The 20,556-nt window shown below is 36.8% G+C and overlaps 1 protein-coding gene across 1 annotated transcript in view; it reads right to left on the bottom strand.

Moving 5' to 3' along the window:
- The window catches only part of MAN2A1 (mannosidase, alpha, class 2A, member 1), a 116,154-nt gene that overhangs the window by 20,968 nt on the left and 74,630 nt on the right, over positions 1–20,556 (bottom strand). The window contains exons 14-19 of the mRNA XM_010563464.1: positions 19,070–19,300; positions 18,835–18,957; positions 10,588–10,702; positions 6,192–6,325; positions 4,989–5,130; positions 1,043–1,176 (exon numbers count right to left, since the gene is read on the bottom strand). Of these exons, the coding sequence (XP_010561766.1) occupies positions 1,043–1,176; positions 4,989–5,130; positions 6,192–6,325; positions 10,588–10,702; positions 18,835–18,957; positions 19,070–19,300 (879 nt within the window). The remainder of the gene's footprint in view (positions 1–1,042; positions 1,177–4,988; positions 5,131–6,191; positions 6,326–10,587; positions 10,703–18,834; positions 18,958–19,069; positions 19,301–20,556) is intronic.

The following is a 20,556-nucleotide window of genomic DNA, read 5'->3' as shown; positions in this document are numbered from 1 at the left end:
GTGCAAGGCTCATTGTTGTCAAAGCTAGACCTCTGCAGAACTCAAGTTAGCTTCTTTCAAGTTAGCTCAGATACTTGCACACCGCACTGATAAATGCAGTTAATATGCTGCCTGTGTTATACAGGATGAGGAATTAGAAAATCATAATGACATGTACAACCTGAAAAAAACACTGTCAATCATTAAGTGGTGGAAATTAGCTTTAAGCTTGATATTATCATCCTCTCACAGAGGTTAATGATATCCATTATTAACCAGAATTAATTCCAATTTATCTGCATATTCATTAGCAGCTCAGTATACAACCTTTCATCTTTAGCTATGTGACGATTTTAAAATACACTCAGTGCTGTCATCATGATGCTACTGCCTCAGTATGGAGATGTACTTCTTATTTTGTCTTTCTCAAAGATGATAGGAAAAAAACAAGACAGAAAATGCAAAGATCTTAAAGAAAATTGAAGAGTTATTCAAAAGACTAATACAGAAAAAGGTAATCTGAAATTATCTATGCAAGTGAAAAAAACCACCCTTACAACAATATTGTCTCAACTTTCCCAGAATCATAATGAAGTGAGAAAGTTTGTATGTCTGGCGTCTAAATATTTCCTAAGAAAATTAAATTTATACGATGTTTTCTCCTTCCACCCATTCATGGGAAATAATTTGTCTCCCTTTGCCGAGATTTAGTTAATTTTGTTAAGAAGCAAGTCTCACTAATCAGCGTTTTTTTAAAAGCTTCCTCAGTAAAAAAAAAGAAAAAAAAAAGGAAGAAAAAGAAGAGACTTCTACAACAGTACCCCAGTCATGTGTTGAAATGTGAATGAGAAAGCAGACACTGCAGGTATTTGTGTGAGGAATAGTGGAAAATGAAGTCTTTATGATGAGACTATGCAAGCAAGCTGACAAAACTTTCTTGGAATCTATGCTTCCTTAGTTCTACTGCTCATGGAATAATTTCTTTACTGAGTTCACTGCTGCTGCAACAGAAATAAATATTTATATCTTAATTAGCCAGAAAAATCCAGACAGTGAATCCTACCACATCTGTTCCATGTCTTCTTTCCAGCAGAAGCCGGAAGATATTAGCTGTAATCTTGTTATCTTGGACACCTTGTCCAAGGCCACGGTTGTCATCCTGCATAAGACGACGATCCATGATCACTTCCAACTGACCTGAAAGAGCAATACAAGGATTATACTGAATATCTAAAGCTTCTATTTTACGTAAGAAAAATACCTTGAAATATAACTTATAAGGAATCATAATTCTTCTCTTACATATGGAAGAATAGTAGCAGATCAACATTGTTAAGACTGATTGTGAAAACCGTTAATACATTTGGGTTTTGGCTGCTTATAACCTTCCAAAAAATTTTCAGAAGCCTTTCAGCACAAGGTCCTGCAAACTTCTAACATAAGAGCCTAAATAGAAGTTTAGCACGAAAAGTTATTATTGTTAACTATTACTTGTAACAAGGATACTTGGCACATCAAGCATCAAAGAGGAAAATCAACCCAAGGAGCTGCAGCTGTATGGAGACCTTCTGTAGAGGAACTGTCTTCATCTTACACTCCATAGAAAAGTGCACCTCCCAAATATTTTTTGTTGTTGTTTTTGTTTCACAGTTGGAGGCAGAAGGAAAAACAGGTAGGCAATATGAATATATAAATACTCACAATCACTCCTTCTTGTAAGGGTATTTTCACTTGTGGGAGTAGGAAAGAACTTTGTATCAGATGAGCACTGAGTATGAAGTTCTGAGTTTATACTGAACTGTAGCATTGCCATTCAGAATAGTTCTTCAAGCATGATGTTAAATCATAAATAGACTTATGAAAGAAGAAGTTCATATCTTTCAAGTTTTTATCTCCAGAGGGAAACCAGTTCAAGGCATGTAATTAAGACTGTTATGGTTTTTGCACACTGAATCTTCAAACAAGTGTACTTGTTTCCTGAATAAAACTGGAAGACTGAAGTACTTGTTTCCTAAATAAGAAATGCACAATTTAAGCTACTAGAAAAGGCTGCTTAATAAGGCGGTCTCTTTTACACTTCTTCAGTGTTCTACAAATACTTATCCAATTTTCTTAAATACTTGTTCTTCCCTTCCCTCAATTAAAATCAGATTCTGTGTATCCAGGACAGAAGTCAGCTGGCAATGAGTAAGAAACAACCTACCATTTTGAACTAAGGTATAAGGCTAGGATTGTGCCTTACATTGATGATCTTTGTGGATCACTGTAGGAACATGGGCTGACAGACAGGTATGATAAGTCTCTGAAAAAAGCTAGAACCATAGTGAGAAGGACAAACCTATGATAAACTTTTGTCAAAGTTTTCAAACAAAACTTAGAGGACCTAGACCCAAAACTACCTAACCACATTTCCAACATTCTTTAAGAAACTAGGATAATGAAGGCTGGCAAAATAAAGCTTCATGATTCTCTAGGCGATTGTGAACAGCAAATACAAACAAAATGATCCATGTTGCTAAAGTCAGCGATAAAAAACATTTCAAAAGCAGGTCAAAGATTAAAAAAGATTGTTTTAGGGAAATTTCTGCCTTAAAAGTCATACAAGTATTTCATGAGGCTTCAGGACATAAGTGATCCCTGCTACCCCATTAATTATCCATCAGACTGGAGGAAGTCCACCTCTAAATGACAGTGGTGCATCCCATCTACCTAGAGGTCTTCCCTGGGGCATGGAGGATAATCCACTAAGTAGAAGATTAGAGCAGAACTGGATGGAATTTACAAGGTGGAGGATGTTCAGCATCTAACATTAAAAAATGATTATGCATTCAACCCCACAAATGGGAAGAGAGATGGAAAGTAGGAATAAAGTTGTGGCATAAGTACTTTACAGTTTTTGATCAAGTCTCTTAGAAGCTGATGATGAAGACTGATGACAATAGAGTGAGAAATCCTACTCCATACTACTGAGGTCACCTGACAGCATGAGAGTTAACTAACTGCTCCATAGTAAGGAACTAATCTCTAATCCAAGAATGAGAAGTGAGAAACAATCAGCTGTTCATTTAAGTCTCAGATTGTGGTTATGCCTTGAGACACACAGTCTCAGATACACAGCTACTGAAGGGGCTTGCCTAAATTGCAATGTTTTTGGATTTTCTTCCAGGATCCCTTTGAGATCCTGAAGGGCTTTCAAAAGAAGTGTTATGAAGCATGTGACTTTCAGCAGCCACAGAATCTTCAGCTTCGTTTTTTTCTCTTTTGAGGAGTCCATCATGGCCTTAGGACAAAGGTAGTAAACATAGTCATTTCATGAAATACTACCTAATGATGACAAGTCAGATAAATACATTCCCCTCCTTTTTTTAGTGGGTGCAGAGTAATTATTAGATATTGCTAACTAGCTCTTAGCCTTGAGTGACATCATAGAGTTTGCCAAAGAGTGACATAGCTAAGAAATTAATGCCATGATCAGGTATGGGATACATCTTTTGCTCTTTTATTTACCTGGAGCAGAGGAAATGCCTCTAGTGTCTTCTGACTGGGTTGAAACAAATGCTCACACAAAGCCAGTTTCTCCCTGATACTCAACTGCATTATGTCAAACAGTGCTAGCCTTAACTTCCCTAACTTGAAGACAGAGAGTGGGGTTCTCTGTGGACTGAGAAGTTGCATTATTCTGTGATGCAGAGACTGGGATTGATAAAGAACAAGTACAGACACTACTACAAGGTAATGGAGGCTCTGCATACCAATTTCATCTCCAATACCTACATAACAAGTGCCAATAAACATTTGGTGGTGTCAAGTTCATTCACAAGATCAGGTAAAAGGAAATTTGTTTTCTAGCAATGGAAGGCATGAAAAAATGTGGTTTGGGTCTTGTATCAGGTGGTCTTGGAACAAAAGGCTGGTATTTTCCTCTATGGCTTTATTAAACCATCAGTCTATACGCCAGTGTTAACTCTTTGCCCTGAAATTAATTAGGTTTGCTAATACTGCCATCACTCTAGTATAGTATTCACCTTTTGTCAGAATAGACATCAATATGGCATTTTTCTGAAAAGAAACCGGGAAGTAGGTTTTGGCATAGTTTCTGATGGGCTTTTTTTCTTCTAAGTATTCTTTCCATTGTTTTTCAAAATTGTGTAAATTTAAACTCACAATATATTCCAGCAAGGAATTATACATCTTAAATTATGAATTATAAAGCTTATTTTGCCCCCTACTTGCTAGCTTTATTTGAATGCCTCCTCATTCTGGTAGCAGTATAGACCGAACAACTGAACTCTGCTTCCAGCCCTCCAGGCCATTCCTCACAGCCTTCTCTGCTGTGAGGGACAAGACTACGTCCCTTTTGGAAGTCTTAATATGAATTGATTTTTCTTGTCAACATATTCATCAGTCCTTTCAAAGTACTCCATTAAATTCATGAGGCAAGACTTTGCTTCAGAAGAAGTATGTTGACTCACCTAGTGCCATTTTTATCCTTCACTTCACTAATTCTAGTCTTCAAAAAAGCTGTTATTGTTTTACTTGACAGGGATGTTGGGCTATACCGCATATACCTTAAGACTAGTGCTTTCTACCCTGAAGCAAACAAACAAACAGAAACCCCATGATCAGCATCACATTACCCATCTTAAGCCTTCTGCTACCAGAGCAGAACAAAAGAGAACAAAAGACTTAGTTTTGTTTTTTCAACCTTGAGTTCCATCAGAGTTCTTGGGTGAAAAATACCTGGTTCTGACAATTTATTGCTCATTTTGTCTTTTTTGTAATGTCTTTCCTCTGCCTCTAGTTTGAGACACATCCTCCATCGAAGATGACAGGATCTCATGTGGGAACAACCTCTACCTCCTCCCTTATGGATATATTCTAAAACTTGTCAGAGTTGGAGAAATGTATTTCCTTTCTTCAAACACTGGTAGGTATGGTAATCTCTGAATGAGCTATTTCAGACAGTCATGAAGGATAGGCCTTTGTAATATCTATCACCTTATACTTACCATTTTTCAAGCTTGCAACACCTAGAGACTGAGCTGAATGAAGTGTCAAACGAACGCCAACATCTTGGATATAAGCCATTGTAGTCATAGGATAGATATTTGCTTGAAGAGGTAATTTGCTCATTGTCAGTCTGGGCTGGATCTGCAGTATGAACATGAACTTCAATAAAATACATTCTTTCTATGCATTTAAATTTCAAAGACCTTTTCAGACATTTATCCCATGTGCTTTAGAAGCACAACTGGCACCAAAGCATTCACTCGACTGTATTATTTAGCTTTTTGGAGATGTGTGGCTAAAACTACCACTTTGGAAGTGATAACTTCAATGTACTTTTAGACCAAAGAATATTTAAAAAAACCTGAAAGATTCATCAAGGGAACCTACAAAAAAAGGAATAATCACAGTTATAGAATGAGAGAAAAATTTTTCTCCTCTAGAGAGGAAGCAGTGAATAGATTCAAGGTAGCAGAAAAGAAATTGTTAGTTTATAATGGGAACTTATTAAAGTGTTATTGGAACTCTTGAATGGTACATGACAAATGAGTAGTAGTATTAAAATTATTTTCATGTTTAAATATTCACTTTACTGTCTCCAGCAAAATGCAGTACTACAGACTAGCTGGAAAAACAGTAGTGTCTTACTCAGCAGGTATGTTTTTCAATGTATTTGCAAAACTAATTTTAGCAAAGAAGGAAGGTAAGGAAAGGAAAATTTTCTTTTGTGTGTGCTGCAGAGTCCAAGCTAAGAAAACAGCCACACTTTATTTCATCAGATGCATTACCTATAGAAGTTATTACACTCCAAAAATACATCACTTATTTCCACCACAGCAACAAGCAGATGTTCTCTAGGTCTGAGTTGCTGGACCTTATGCACATCTAGCAGAAGTGAAAGAAGGCATGCAGATATACAGGCAACTACATGGTGGCTTATCATAACTTGCTGTATTACAATTCTTATGTTAAAAAGAATATAAAAGAACATTTAACAAATTCCTTGAAAGCAAACAATTGCTACTTCTTCTGGTCTAAATCAAATCTTATAATGGATACATTTTTAAAGCTTTTCTCCTTTTAATTGATTAGTGCAGTTTAACATGAAAGTTTGATTAATATGACTCAAACTCTTTACAACCAGAAGTATTAATACAGTAAAAAACTGAGACCCCAGGCTTTTATAATTAATAGACAATAATTACCTGATATCCATTAAGATCAGTATAGAATCTATTTTGACTGTTTATGTCAGATGAAATTCTCATCGCAAGCTCACGATTGTATTCTCCTCTAATATCCACAATGTTGGAAACTTCAAGAGACTGGCTTTCCAAACCTACATGAAAAAGATGCATCTAAAATCTCTCAATTCTTAAAAGCGATTGCCACATACATAAGAATGGCTGTGCTCCCAGAACACAGTGATCTGGTTTTCCCTTGCTAGTTTTCCTTTTCTATTCTATCTAACCAGATATTTGAAGCCAGTTCAATTATGTACCATATGATACAGTGGTACCTGTAATTCAGTCCTCATTGAGCAGGCAGTCTGAAACCTGCACTTAAGTGAACAGAAGCAACTCATGATAAGAACCAACGTAGGTTCTGGTAAATCAGTAGGAAACAGTGCACAACTGTTAAGTGCTGTCTTTAGCAGCAGCTAATACGCTGGAGCAAGACCTAGCCATTCACTTCTCCCCTTGACTCTTAAGGAGCTGTCACCATTCACAGACAAGAATGAAGTTACCAGCTTCTTGACAGCAACTGTTCCACTAAGCAGAAGACCAGTCAGCTGTTTTGACCAAAATTGGGAGAATCTTCCCTAAGGACAGTGAATTAAGAAACCACACACTGATATGTCTGCAACCAGGACACAAGTCTTTGTTGACAGGGGAAAGATGCCTATTTATTAAAAGAAGGATTAAGTATCTGAAAATGCAGACAGACGTTCAGTGAGATTTTTTTCTACAGTGCCTCTCACTGAGAATTAAATACCTTTAATAATAACCTGACCTTTTCAAACAGTTCAAGACACAGTTTGGACTGGAATTATACCATCATTCAGCATGACCACTTCTACCCTTTCTGTAGTCTAACAGGACTAACAATTGTGAAAAGAATTCTGCCAAGCAGAACAGAGATATGAAATACCTCTTTGCAGTGAGATGAAGGTACATTGTGCTTGTCTGATAGATTGTAAACAGAAGACAGCAGAAAGTGAGGGACTGATTAACCAGCTTAGTCCTTCAAATCTTGAAGACAGTATTTAAAAATCTTTTTCCCAACAGTTCACTGTTGTCACAAGACCCAGAGGCATACTCCTCAGTTTGGGCTCCTGAACTGCAGAATCTTTTGCAGAAGGACAAAATATCTTCAAATAAAATTCCTAGATTCCTAAGCACATGGCCAGGAGTTAGCACAATCTCTTTGTCCTTCTGCACATACAGCTTTCAAATTTTTTTAGCAGTTCAGTTTGAGAGCATGTTGGAATAGTTTCCTTAAGAAGGTCTTTACTTTGTCAAATTCTAAAACAAACACTCTGAACCTTTATACAATGGAATGCTGAAAGTGTCCACCTCCTTCAATTTTTATGCTATTATTTTGTATGTAAAATGTAGTCAGGGTTGTGGTTTTGTCACCTGAATGAAGTGGATGTCAAGCTCTGTATTTGTTTCCTGATCTTTTAAAATCTGAATGCCACCTGCAGCAGTACCAGCAACTGTTAAAATGTTAACATTCACCAATGGCTATTATACTACAGTGCTAAATGAAAAACATTCTGTTCAGGTAATTAATTCTATTTTCCCAGACCTAGTCTGGAAAAAGTGGATCTATAAACTCCACTTTTGATGCTCTTAGTCATAGATTTTCCAACTATTTTAAGGAGGACTCTAAAGCACAAGTACATTGAACAAGGATGCAATATTTTAGTTTACAATTTTAAGATGACCAGGCCATGAATTACTCTCAGCTCTTTTCTACTGTGTAATTTGAGTTAATACAAAAATACAATTACGAAGATAATGAAACATAAGAAGCTTCTGATAAAAAGATTAACAAAATCATGCTGATATCAAAACCAGATGCCAATGGAAGCAGAAGAAGTTAAAAATCACTCATTGGTCAATTACTGAACAGAATTGTCAGGCCAGGGTATTTTCTGCTCAAAATCAACAGAATTCTAAAGCCAAAAGTGGAAAAAGCAGTGTTTTACCAAAATTGCTGAAGAAGCTGTAGGACTCGGAAGTACTGTCCACCAGTTGGATTAGCCACACAATCAGGCTTTCCACCCCCTGGCAAGCAGGTAGGTTACAATAGGAGTATCAGGTCTTTATTTAAGAAGAAAATGTATACATACACATACTCATATTTATTTCTCTCCACATGCTTTGTTACTGTACATATCTAGTAAGACTTCAAGATACCTTCTTTTAATTGAAGTAAAGCTATATAAATAACTTCCCTTTCAAAGCCCAGAAAACAGACCTCAGCAAAACAATGATGTAAAGTATTAATTTTTAAACTTTGACAAAGGCCATTTCATATGAAGAAATTAAAACAAAAAAACACCATAAAAGTAAACAAAGAAAATATATAAAATAATTGCATCATTTTTCCTTGTAAAAGCTGGGAATGTGGTACAGGACTTCACCATGGTGACTGGATAGGTAATGGTGTAAGTATTGAAATAGTGTGATGAAATAAAAATGGTCAAAAAAAAGCAAAAGACGAAAAACCTAGATAGTGCACTCAAAATGAAAGATAAACTTAAGTGTTGGGAATTGGCAAGCAAGTGATTTTCAGTGACAACTCATTTTCTGTGAATGGTGTAATGGAAGTATAATACTTCTGGTAGACAGTTACTAACAAATTAAAGAAAAGGCAATATTACAAAGAAATCCATTTTAAAAAACCAAACAACCTCACCCTAACCAAAATAGAGACTTTTCAGGCTTTTTTCAAGTTTTCCCTCCCCTTCACAACAATAAACATTCTCCTTATATAAGTTCCCTCCTTGCCAAGAAGTTTACTGAAACCCACACAGCAAAGTAACTTTTGTTTCACATTTTTGGCAACCTAGTACATCTTGACCTCAAGGTACCTTTTTTTCATCTAAGTCCATTTTACATATTGGTCACATAAAACCAAAAAAATATAATCTTGAATAAAAACATGTTTCCTCAGGGTCTTCAACAACAACTTAGTATACAACATCGTGGTTTGCATTCATAAGGAATGTGATCTAGAGTTTGATCTAGAATTACTGTATGAGATGAGCTGGCAACTGAACTCTGACCAGTACATGGCATATGGGTAAACTCTAGCAACTTCAAAGTATACAATTCTGTCATAAAAAAATGAGGCATCTGAATCAATTTTAGTTCTTCTAAAGAGAAACATATTACAACTAAAAAAACCCCTGAAAACCAAACAGATCAGTTCTGTGCGACTGTAAAGTAGGTATTACTGGCAGTACTACTTTTGAAACCTAAAAGAAATAAGAAAAGAAGCAAGGGAGACTTTTGAAGTCCTTATAGCTCCATTATTTGCTTTTGAAAGTGTTTAGAAAAATAATAAAATATGATAAATAAGATTTTTAAAACCACACAGACAATTTTGACACCTACAGTAAAAGTAGTGCTAATACAAAACATGTTTAATTTCCTTCAAGTGTTGAAAGTATCAGCCAATGCTTCTGTATTTCAGAAAGATTCCAGTAGAGTAAATCCAAATAGGTGAACAACTGAAAATGTATGTTTCCTACTTTAATGACAAAAACATACACTTGAAAATAAGTTTATAACAATTGCACCATGATTTCCTCCCTCTTTTACATTTTTCACTGGCCAATTTAATCATCAAGTTTGGAAGCATGCAGAGTTTCCAAAGTTACTGTTTTCCTAGAATTTTCTTGGAAGTCAGTAGAGAAACAAAAAATGAAAGCCTTACTGAAGGAAAAGCAAGCAAAACTGATTTGAAGTTATGTCCTAAGAGTCAATAAGGCAGTGGTCAGTGCTGGTGCCTCAACAAACATAGCTGATTCTGTCACAAGCTCTTCCAAGCAGATGAAGGACATAAAGAGAAGGCTCAAAGGTAACTAAAGCATGCCTACAGTTCTGGAGTAAACCAGGCTTCACTATTAATGCCACTAACAAAGAACTTTACATTCTTTGTGACTTCAGAGAACATATTGTTGTACCTCCATCAGTAAGTTTGAAGCTATGAAACAAACTATGTTTTTTTTTACATCATCTCCAAGATATTTCTAAATTTTTTTTTCTCATTTTCTTAATTTATAGCTACCTACAGAATTCAGATGACCCAGTAAAGTTCAGGACACCCTTGCAGGTAATTTATACTATAAAATTTCCTAATACTGAGAGGTATATCCAACAAATCTATTGAGTTTAAGCATGCCAGCTTAATGACTAGCATGATGCTCAGAAAAGGATCATGGTGCACTGGATCTGGGAAAGACTTCAGTCTGACGAATTCTGCACTAGTTCAGAAGTGCATTTAAAAATTAAAAAGACAGGTAGGATCCAAGGCTGTAGTGATGAAAAATAACTGCTGAGAGAGATAGAATTTCACAACTCTTACCCTGGACTTTATACAGTCGCATGGTATGTGTCACATGGTGGAAAAAACATACAACTTCTGAGAAAATCCTTCCATGAGCAACTCGTATGGTAGGTGGATCTGTAAAAATGTAAGGCTACAGGAAGAAAATAGAAAGTTAGAATAATTGTTTTGAAAGTTTTGCATAAAAGTAGTGTCAATAAATCAAAGTATTTAATAAATATTAAATAGTCTTATAATTTTTTCAAACTGTTCTACATCTAAGTCTAGTCTAAAAACTGGGAACTAAAAAATTACACCTAGTCTGAAATTCAGCCACTTCTCTTCAGAGCCTCATTTTTCTGTTAGCTAAAATTAGGATAACCCTCATTACATATCTCACAGGTATTTTATGAGAATTAATGGATACAAGGCCTACAGACAACCACAGTAATTATTAATATTGCAAACATCTGGATTGAGCTTTTTTGCTGCAAAATTATGCTTGCTAACCAGTAATCAAATACTGTAGTTTCATAATCTGTGGCAGACTGTTTAACTGCCCGTTTTGTTTGCTCACAGTTTACTACATCATTGGTACACACTGCATGAGGAAAGCTGCCTCTACACTGTCTTGTAGGTCAGTTTGCATATCCTTTTGAAAGAGGAAGCTTTTTCTTCATCAAAAGCAGCCATAGTTGCCAGGGGAGCCCCCGGGAATGCAGGGTAGTGCTGGGAATCATTATGAAACCTCAAGAGGGACACTGGCTTCTTACTAACGTCTCTCAAAGACTAGCAAAAATTTCTCATATCCATAGTAAAACCAAGGAGTTGAAGAAAATTATTTTTTCATGTAGTCACAGTATTTTGAGTCTCAGCTAAGCAAACAATAACTTTTTTTAAAACAATTGATTCCAAACTGAACTGTATACATTATACAGAAATACATGGATGGCTACAAAGGTAAAAATGGGTTAAATATTAAGCATGTACAAAGCCAAAAATTAAATACAACACATGCAACTACTACTATAGGGCAACAGCAATAAAGACTTTACTCAAAAAAAACCCAACAAAATACTTGAAAACCATGTTATTCAGAGGGATCTAAGCAGAAAGCTTAGAGGGTGGCTGTCTTCCTCCCGTATGTAACAATGTCATAAGAAGGACCAAGCATGCTCTTTCTTCTCAAGCAAGGAAACCAAAGATCAAACGTATCTTGAGGAAGAGAGGGTATCAAGATTACATACATACAGACAAAACATGTCAGAGAAGAACAAGTACAGGTACATATCCATCCTATCTTCTTCTTTGAGCATGTAACTGTTTCTATATTCACAGAGAAGATTTTAAGTAGTATTGTGTAAAAGAAGAAACTGAAAGAGACTTTCAAAGACTAAAAGCCTGCCTTTCTATTCACATATTTATTCTTAAAAGTTCAGATGGAACACTGTTTAATTAAAGCTTTGCCAGAGCTCCAAGAGGCAACGCTGCAGCTATCAACTACAGTAATACTTTGTACAAGAGTTTGGAAGAGGAATCATAATTGCTTACACTTTGGTAAGATGGGTTGTTTTAGGCAAAGAGGGATTTTTCTACTGATCATCTTACAACAATGTTTCATCCAGTTAATCAGTACAAAAACCCAAATGAGGAAAGAGTCTTTTGGACTTTTTAACAGTTGACATAAAAAAATGATGGGATACTTCCAAGGAGTCTCATCTTGTCAATAAGACAGACAAGTGTTACCTATTATGCAAAATCCATTTGCTACCTGAGAAATACAGGAGGAGTATGGTATTAGGAGGGCACAGAAGCCAGGTGAATTAATATGCTGGGATAAGGAAATTTGAAGACCAGAACTTAGGCTAGAATTTGAGCTGGCTTTTGGGTTCTCTTATTTCCATGAAAAACTGCCAAGATCCGTAAATGTAGACTGAATCTTCCTCTTTCTTCTGGCAGAAGAAATTGCTATCTACCTGCTTATCTATCACACATATGTAGAGAAGACAAACTCATTTAACCTGTGACTACATGCTCCTAGAAGTATACATTTAGATTAAAATCCCACAGAGGAACTGGATTACTGACAGGTAGGTGGAATAATCAAACCCTTCAAAATCCTGCCTACAGGGTAGGGCAACATGAAGATCCTCAGGTCAGGAATGAAGGACTGAAACAGCAGCTAAAGGAACTCTGAGAAAATAAACTAAGAAACCTGATTTCTTCAGGACAAGCAAATATCCTTACCAATTATTACTTAGAATACTACTCACACTAACACCAGCCTGCCAAATACGTTCTGCTAGCAAAGTAACACCTATTTTATGGGCTTATTTCTATTGTTTGTAACAACATCTGTCACCAGGGCTCTCACTGGAGCTATCCAGGACCAAACCAGCAAAATGGAGAGATGCTGGATGAGTGACAAAGGAATGCAAAAGGTTGTGCACTTATTAAAAAAAAGAAAAAATTACCTAAAGTAATTTTTTTAAAACAAAAGTAAAAAATATACTTGAAGCTCTGCTTCATTGAGCTTGTTAGCGTAAAACATGATAGTGACATTGACAACAACTACCAAAATATGGCTTCCCCATACAAGTAGAAAGCTGAAATGAGACGTGTTTAACAGCTCTCAGACTCTCAGATATTTCCACAAACACTAAGTTCACAAACCAGAGTCTCCAAGCTGCGCATGTAGCCAGATCAGCTCCCCAGCTGACGATAAATGCAACCATAATTATCATTCTCAAGTATACAGAAAGATGAGGTGATACAAAAGAAAAGGAATTAAATGTCATTTTGCAGGTATTGTCTGAAACTAATGAATTTTTAAAAATCATAATTTGATTCCACTAGCACATGCATTGAGAGAAATGTATCAAAACCAGTTTGCAAGCCTCTAATTCAGACATAGTGCAGGGAAAAAAGTATAAATGTGGAAGAAGAGTTACAAAGGCACATGCTATCATATAGTTCTGGGGGTTAGACAAGTTCTTTCTGATACAAAGAGTGGAGACATGATGTATACTCAAGTTCTCAAGGACACCTGTTGCTTCCTGATTGTTGGGCAAACAGCAAAAATCAAGAAAAAACATGGTACTGAATGAACAGGGAAGCCTCCCAATTCATATTTAATGCCTAGAAAAGCACTAATCCTAGAAAGTGATTTCTTGATAGTCATCTGGAGACACACTGAGTTCAGAACCTATAAAGAGATAATTGACCAGGTTTGCCACACTGGAAACATGTCAGTGAATCAGGCTTTTAAGCAGGAAAAGATCTTTATGCATTGAATGTGTAATTATTCTAGTATCATTGTAAAGATCCTTGGTGAGATGCACAGAGGCCTGTGAAATGATCCTGGTCCTGGATCTGAAACATAAAGATAATTTTGATATGAAAGTCCAAGATGCAGAAATAGGCCTCTTACTACTCAGACACAAACAACTTTCCTTTCTGAAGTGGAAGGAACAAGCAATGATAGAGTTATTTGCCAAACTGACTGGATAAAGTCCTGGTCTGAATTCAGTATTTACTCTGCTTTGAGTGGGAGCTTGGACTAAATGACCTTCCAGCATGAAGGATTCTATAATTACTCAGGCCTTAAATTAGGAATAAAAATATCTGGGTCTCATATCCAGTGGTAGTCTCAAGACTCCACTTCCTAAACAGTTAAAATGAATAGACACTGTAAAATCTGTTCCCCTCAGCTCCACTGGCATGAGTTCCATTGTACGAGATTCAGCAGCCTACTGTGGCAGGTTCTGTTGAGCCTGGAAAGCAGTATTTTCAGAAACAGGGTAACAGCACTATGGGTCAAAGGGTCCAGAAACCATTTTATAGTACTTATATTCAAGAGAAATATCAAAACCTCCCCTTAAAGGAATGGTGGGAGGAAGCGAGCTAAAAATTTTAAGGGAGAATATTTGGAGCAAAATAATATCCCATAGCTCCCTAGGTTATCTTAAAATACTTGGCATCAAACTGGGTGCCAAAGGGTGGAGATAACTGGAGAGATGCCCTCGCTTAAACGTTTACTGGCTTGCACAGAAGCTGGCATGGCATATTGCAGCCTGAAGGCATGAAGCATGAGCAGTAAGCCTTTCCCCTTGTAGTCAAGTGAAGCACTACTAACCATCTTAGTGTGGCCCAGAAATTTCTGGCAGTGTAGCACACTGTTGGTGTGGAAGTCAAATAAACAACACCCAAAGGAAAGTTTTCTAAGGCAGACTGAATTGCTCTTGATATGCCCAAGGTTTTAAAAAAGAACTCAAGACAAAGCCTTCAAGAAAAATTGCTTCTCAACAGCAGATTACCCTTCATTTGGCAGGGTCTGAGATTAGACTGGGCTTGGGGGTGGAGTGGGAGGTGGATAAAAATCAAATACTAGGAGCTCTTGAGAACTGTTTTTTAAGAGTTACATGGCAGAAGAGAGACAGTTGTCATCTTCATACTTTTGTCTCCAGAAAAACCCCACCAATATGTGGGGCAGATTTTTAGATGATAGATAAGATGCTTGAGGAAAATACATACCACTCAGGAAAGAACAGACACTTCAAAGGCAGCCAATTCTTGAGTAATGTGAGCACCCTCCAGGTAACGGTGCCTGCGTACTTGTCTTTTCCCATTATCAGCCATGCAAAAACAGGAGAATCATTACAACTAAGGATACTGTGCTTGAATGAGGATCCTCTGCCCTTCTGAGAGGGAAGATCTGAAGATGGATACAGCAGGATACTCTAAATGGATAGTGTCTCTCCTTTTGGGCAGCAGAACATCCCAATCTCACTTATGAAAATGTGGAAAGATACCATTATCTTTTCCTTAGGTTTGAAGGCAAAGCATTTAAATAACTCAGATATGTGTTCTTCTCTGAGAAGTAGATGCAACAGGTAATCCTGATAGATTAAAAAAGGACCTGCCATGAAAAAAATTTCTTGAAGCTAGTAGCAGCAGCTGCAGCAATACAAGTAAGAGATCAGTAAAAGAAGTCCAACCATGGCAACAAAGTGTGAAGAGGAAAAAAAGGGAGAAAAGCTCTGGCACTAAAGATCCTGCCAGATAAAAATAATAAATCTGTTTTCTTATATATTCTGTTAGTACATAAGTACCTACAGCAACTAATACAAATGCATGCATAGACACAAGCTGCCTGAGGGAGAATCACAATTTCCCAGTTTGGGTCTACCAAGAAAGTCCACTTTGATTCTGAAAAAACGATTTGTAAAACAAGGAAATGAACCACTCACATCGATCCCACAAACACTTAGCATCTGACTCTTCAGAAAAAAACCTGTTTTTCTTTTATTCTATTCCCTATTGATACCAAACATGGCTAGTAAGTTGGTCATCGCTTATTGACTGATCTTGAAAACAAAGAAGAAAATAGAGATATTTTACTCTTTCAGAGTTTATCGAATGCTGATTTTTTTCCCCCAGATCTAAGAGATTTATAGAGTTGGCCATCCTTTACAAAATCACAAGAGATAGAAACATGCTTTCCCTTCACAGGCAGGATGCTTTTGTTTATATTTGTTGTGAGGTCCAAGGAAGTACCTTCCTTCCAAACCCTGATAACACTGTCAATCAGTTAAGAAGCACTATATTTTAAAAAATAAAGATACTGCCTTTTCCCTGGTACCTTGCTTTTGTTCTATTTTGCAGAAAATACAAAGACATGGCAGGAGCACTGCCTTATCTCCAGAGCTGCATTATGGAGCCTCTGCTCTCTGTCATTGTCCTGGACTTCGCACTGGTGTCCTGACCTGAGGCTGCCACTGAACAACTTTCACACTTCAGAGACAGTAAGGACAGAATCATCCATGGTCAAGACCCTATGCCACTACCCCAGAGACTGTTCTTACTGGGAGCTGTCTAGCTGCACCATGGCAACGTTTGCCACTGTGTCACAGAGCCTTAAGTCCAGCTATTCTTTCCAGAGCAGTGATAAAGCGTTATTGGTGTTCAGTGCACCCTTCTATTTAATAGTGTGTAAATCACTGTTATTAACCCAGGTCTCTGCTGATGTCCAACTTGGTGTTGGTACTAGAGGCTTACCATTTCTTAGCAAGAATTCATTCTTTGCAGTACTCCAGGCTAGTTTTAGATCAGCCATCAGAATGTTTAATCCAAGGAACCTCTTGAAAGATTCAGATCCATGTACATTCTAGTACACAGACCATCATCTGCAGAAAACATGACATCCACTCATCACAGTCTACTGATGACCAGAGCTGCATTGTATGTGTCAAGTGTTCTAAACTGACATGGCTGTAAGTCATGGCCTGCAAACCTAGCATGTTACAGCACCAAGTTTCCAAAATTAAACTGGCGGAAGAACCCAAGACCAAAAAGGCTATCTAAGTACTACAGTAAGACAGACAATTAAACTAGATGAAGAAAAATAATTTCTGAGTATTGCAGAACTGAAAAGAAAGGAACCAAAAGACTTATCAGGTGACAAGACAACCAGTTAACAAAGGTAAAGAAAACATGTAACTGTACTTACACCAGAGGAAAATGACCCAACATCAAAGGCAATTATTCTTTGTAAATTTTGCAGTAATACATAGGGTGAGGGGGATAGGAGATAAAACCTTAGCCAAAAATCAAGAAAACTGCCTGTAATCTATCCTATTGCCACTCCACACAAGGACACAGAAAACGTTTGTCAATCCACCTCACACTGAGAACCCCGAACAGATGGCATTTCTTTTAAGACAGAAATAATTAGTTGAAATTATTTTAGAAACTACTATAAAATTACATTGTTATTGCCAGTGGGACAACCTAATTAATGTTACTAAAACGCAAGCCAAATGAGCCTTATGATATATTAATGAAGCAGAATTTTTAGAAGTATCATGATTTCATTTTTATTGAATAAAAAGTTACAAAAGCTGACCACATCACCATTTTTATTGTTAACTAAAAACATACTTTAATTTCATTTTTCATAGAAGTTCAATATGTACCTTATTTTCTAACTGTGCTTGCAGGCATGTGACAGACTTTTTCTGTTCAAACCATAGCACTTTGCTATCTGTATTTGTCCAGATTATTTTTATAAAGCAAATAATTAAAAAGTGTAGTTAAAATTATATAACTGTTAGATTTAGTGATTGTTTTTATAAGCAGAAGACAAAGTAGCATCTAAAGTAAGTGTGACCATGCAGCTGATGAAAGGTAAAAATTAAAAATTGTAAGTGATATTGTTCACGTATTCACAGATCAAAACCACTGACATTTAAAAATTAAGAATAAGTGAACCCTGTTGAACATAACGGATACAAACAATTATGGGACTAAATACACTAAATGGTTTAAAACTGCCGACTCACAGACCTCAAAACATGTGCTTCTAGGAGAAACTGCTAAAAGCAAAGGAAACTGTTCTGTCCACTTCCTGACTGATTTACACATATACCAAAAAACCCCCACCCAAAACCAGAGTAATTACCCTTGCTTATTTCCTGAAGCAAATCCCAATTTGCCTTATGCATGCAACTAAAGTTTCCCCAGGAGAAACTGGGCAGAAGAAGTACACTGCAAACTACCTAGCTTCTTAAAAGTGCTCATTATTTCATCATATGCTTTCTGAAATATCCTCTTTCCAGTTCCAAAAGTGGTACAGTAGATTCCGTATGGTAATTAGTGCAAGAACACTGTCACTTCTGAATTTCCAATTTGAAAACTAATAGAAGTATGCTGTTTCTCTCCAATAATTACTGAGATAAAAATACTGATAACACTAGACAACTAAATCAGAACAGTTGCTCCGTCTTTACATTCATCAATTGGGACCTAGTATCTTAACTACTATATTAAACTACATATGCTAGTATCAGCTAAAAAAGTACTACACTCTGAACTGGAAACTCCTCATTCACAATAAAGAAATCTTAAGAATCAGAAAACTGAAGAAATGCAGAAATTAATCAGTATGTTCTATACATTTTCACCACAGGAAGTGAAAGTGAACTTAATTTATAGATAGTGAATGGTCACGTCTTGCTGGATTTCTTGCAAGGGTAGCATCTTACGTAAATTTTTTGGTGAACCATAAATATTCTGTATATTTTTACACTTTCAAATTAATGACATGTTTCTACCCAAATCTAGGGTTACGAAGTATGAAACTCTGCCAATCATTTCAATAACTGATCTCTCTATTTATAGCCACACAGCTGAATTTCAGTGCTGGGGAAAACGAGCTCTTCTAATCTGTATTTGCAGAATGCTTCAAGTTACTTCATGATTAGAATCTCTCTGCAAACGAAGATTTACCTTGGCATCTCCATCTGGTAAGAAGAGATAAGCTCCACTTTTATCCCGGTTACTTGTAGTTCCATACCAAGCAAACTCCACCTTCATTTGATGATTTTTACCATCTTCTTTGGTATTTATTTTCTAAGGACAGAGAATCATGTTTGAAATAGTCGACACATTTAGGTTTCCATGAATAATGACAGAAGTTCTTAAAAAAGTAAAACATAGTGTTTCAAAATATTATGCAACACACCTCCAGTAATCCAGACATTCCAGAAAACCACAGTTTCATGTAAGAATTTTCTAATATTATATTATCCACCGAATGTTGCATCTCTTTTATCTTGAAAAGTTTGTCTGGCTTCTCCTGCCTACTATTCCTCACGTATATATTATAGTCTGCTAAAACTGCTTCTGAACTTTGAACCTCCAAAAGCTGGTAAACTCCAATCCCCAGAGGTGGTAGATGTGCCATGAAAGAGATCTGTTGGGAGCAAAGAAGAAGCCATTATTAAAAATATTGAAGTATTAACTTGTTATGCTAAATTTATGCTCAGACTAACTCACTTTGCTTCAGTATTTTAAGATGGCTGAATTTTTCCCATATTCCATAAATGGATATGAAATTACAAATGACATTCCAAAACTAATAGCTGAAGCATGTTAAGAAGAATTAGCAAACAAAAATGTCTGCATCGCTAATTTGCTTAGCATCGAGATGTTATTAATGCAATAATGATTTTGTATCTTGTTAAAAAATGTTAGCTGTGATGTGCAGTTCTCAGCTGTTTGCTGTGCATTAAAGATGCATGTGTAGCACATCAACTGTGCACACACCCTACTTACCACTTAAGCTGCATTTAAAAATCCACAGATTTAAATAGCAAAATATAAGCCAACTGTCTCATTTTTAGTCTCTGGATATTCAGGAGCTATAAAGTAATCTGCACATAACAGTAATATACAAGGTAGATCTCCAAAGCAATTTGCTTAGAATTTGAGGTACAGATATGTAATTTTATTTCTTCTTCTTCTTCTTCTTCTTCAGGCAATTAACAGTGTTAATTATCATACTGGTTTTGGCTGGGATAGAGTTAAATTTCTTCATAGTAGCTCATATGGTGCAATATTTTGATATCAACAACATTGTGAACACAGGGATGTTTTAGCTACCACTCAGCACTTCTTACACAGCATCAGGGCCTTCTCTGCTTCTCATGTTGCCCCACCAGCAAGTAGGCTGGGTGTGTGTCGTGGTTTAACCCCAGCCAGCAACTAAGCACCACGCAGCCGCTCACTCACTTCCCCCCCCCCCCCAGTGGGATGGGGGAGAAAATCGGGAAAAGAAGCAAAACCCGTGGGTTGAGATAAGAACGGTTTAATAGAACAGAAAAGAAGAAACTAATAATGATAATGATAACACTAATAAAATGACAACAGCAATAATAAAAGGATTGGAATGCACAAATGATGCGCAGTGCAATTGCTCACCACCTGCCGACCGACACCCAGCTAGTCCCCCAGCAGCGATTCCCTGCCCCCACTCCCCCCAGTTCCTATACTAGATGTGACATCCCATGGTGTGGAATACCCCGTTGGCCAGTTTGGGTCAGGTGCCCTGGCTGTGTCCTGTGCCAACTTCTTGTGCCCCTCCAGCTTTCTCGTTGGCTGGGCATGAGAAGCTGAAAAAATCCTTGACATTAGTCTAAACACTACTTAGCAACAACTGAAAACATCAGT

This window comes from Haliaeetus leucocephalus, unplaced genomic scaffold, assembly GCF_000737465.1.
Source record: "Haliaeetus leucocephalus isolate CR32 unplaced genomic scaffold, Haliaeetus_leucocephalus-4.0 Scaffold167, whole genome shotgun sequence".
NCBI lineage: Eukaryota > Metazoa > Chordata > Aves > Accipitriformes > Accipitridae > Haliaeetus > Haliaeetus leucocephalus.
The sequence above is the reverse complement of the archived record's forward strand: the minus strand, read 5'-3'. Positions and strand labels throughout refer to the sequence as shown.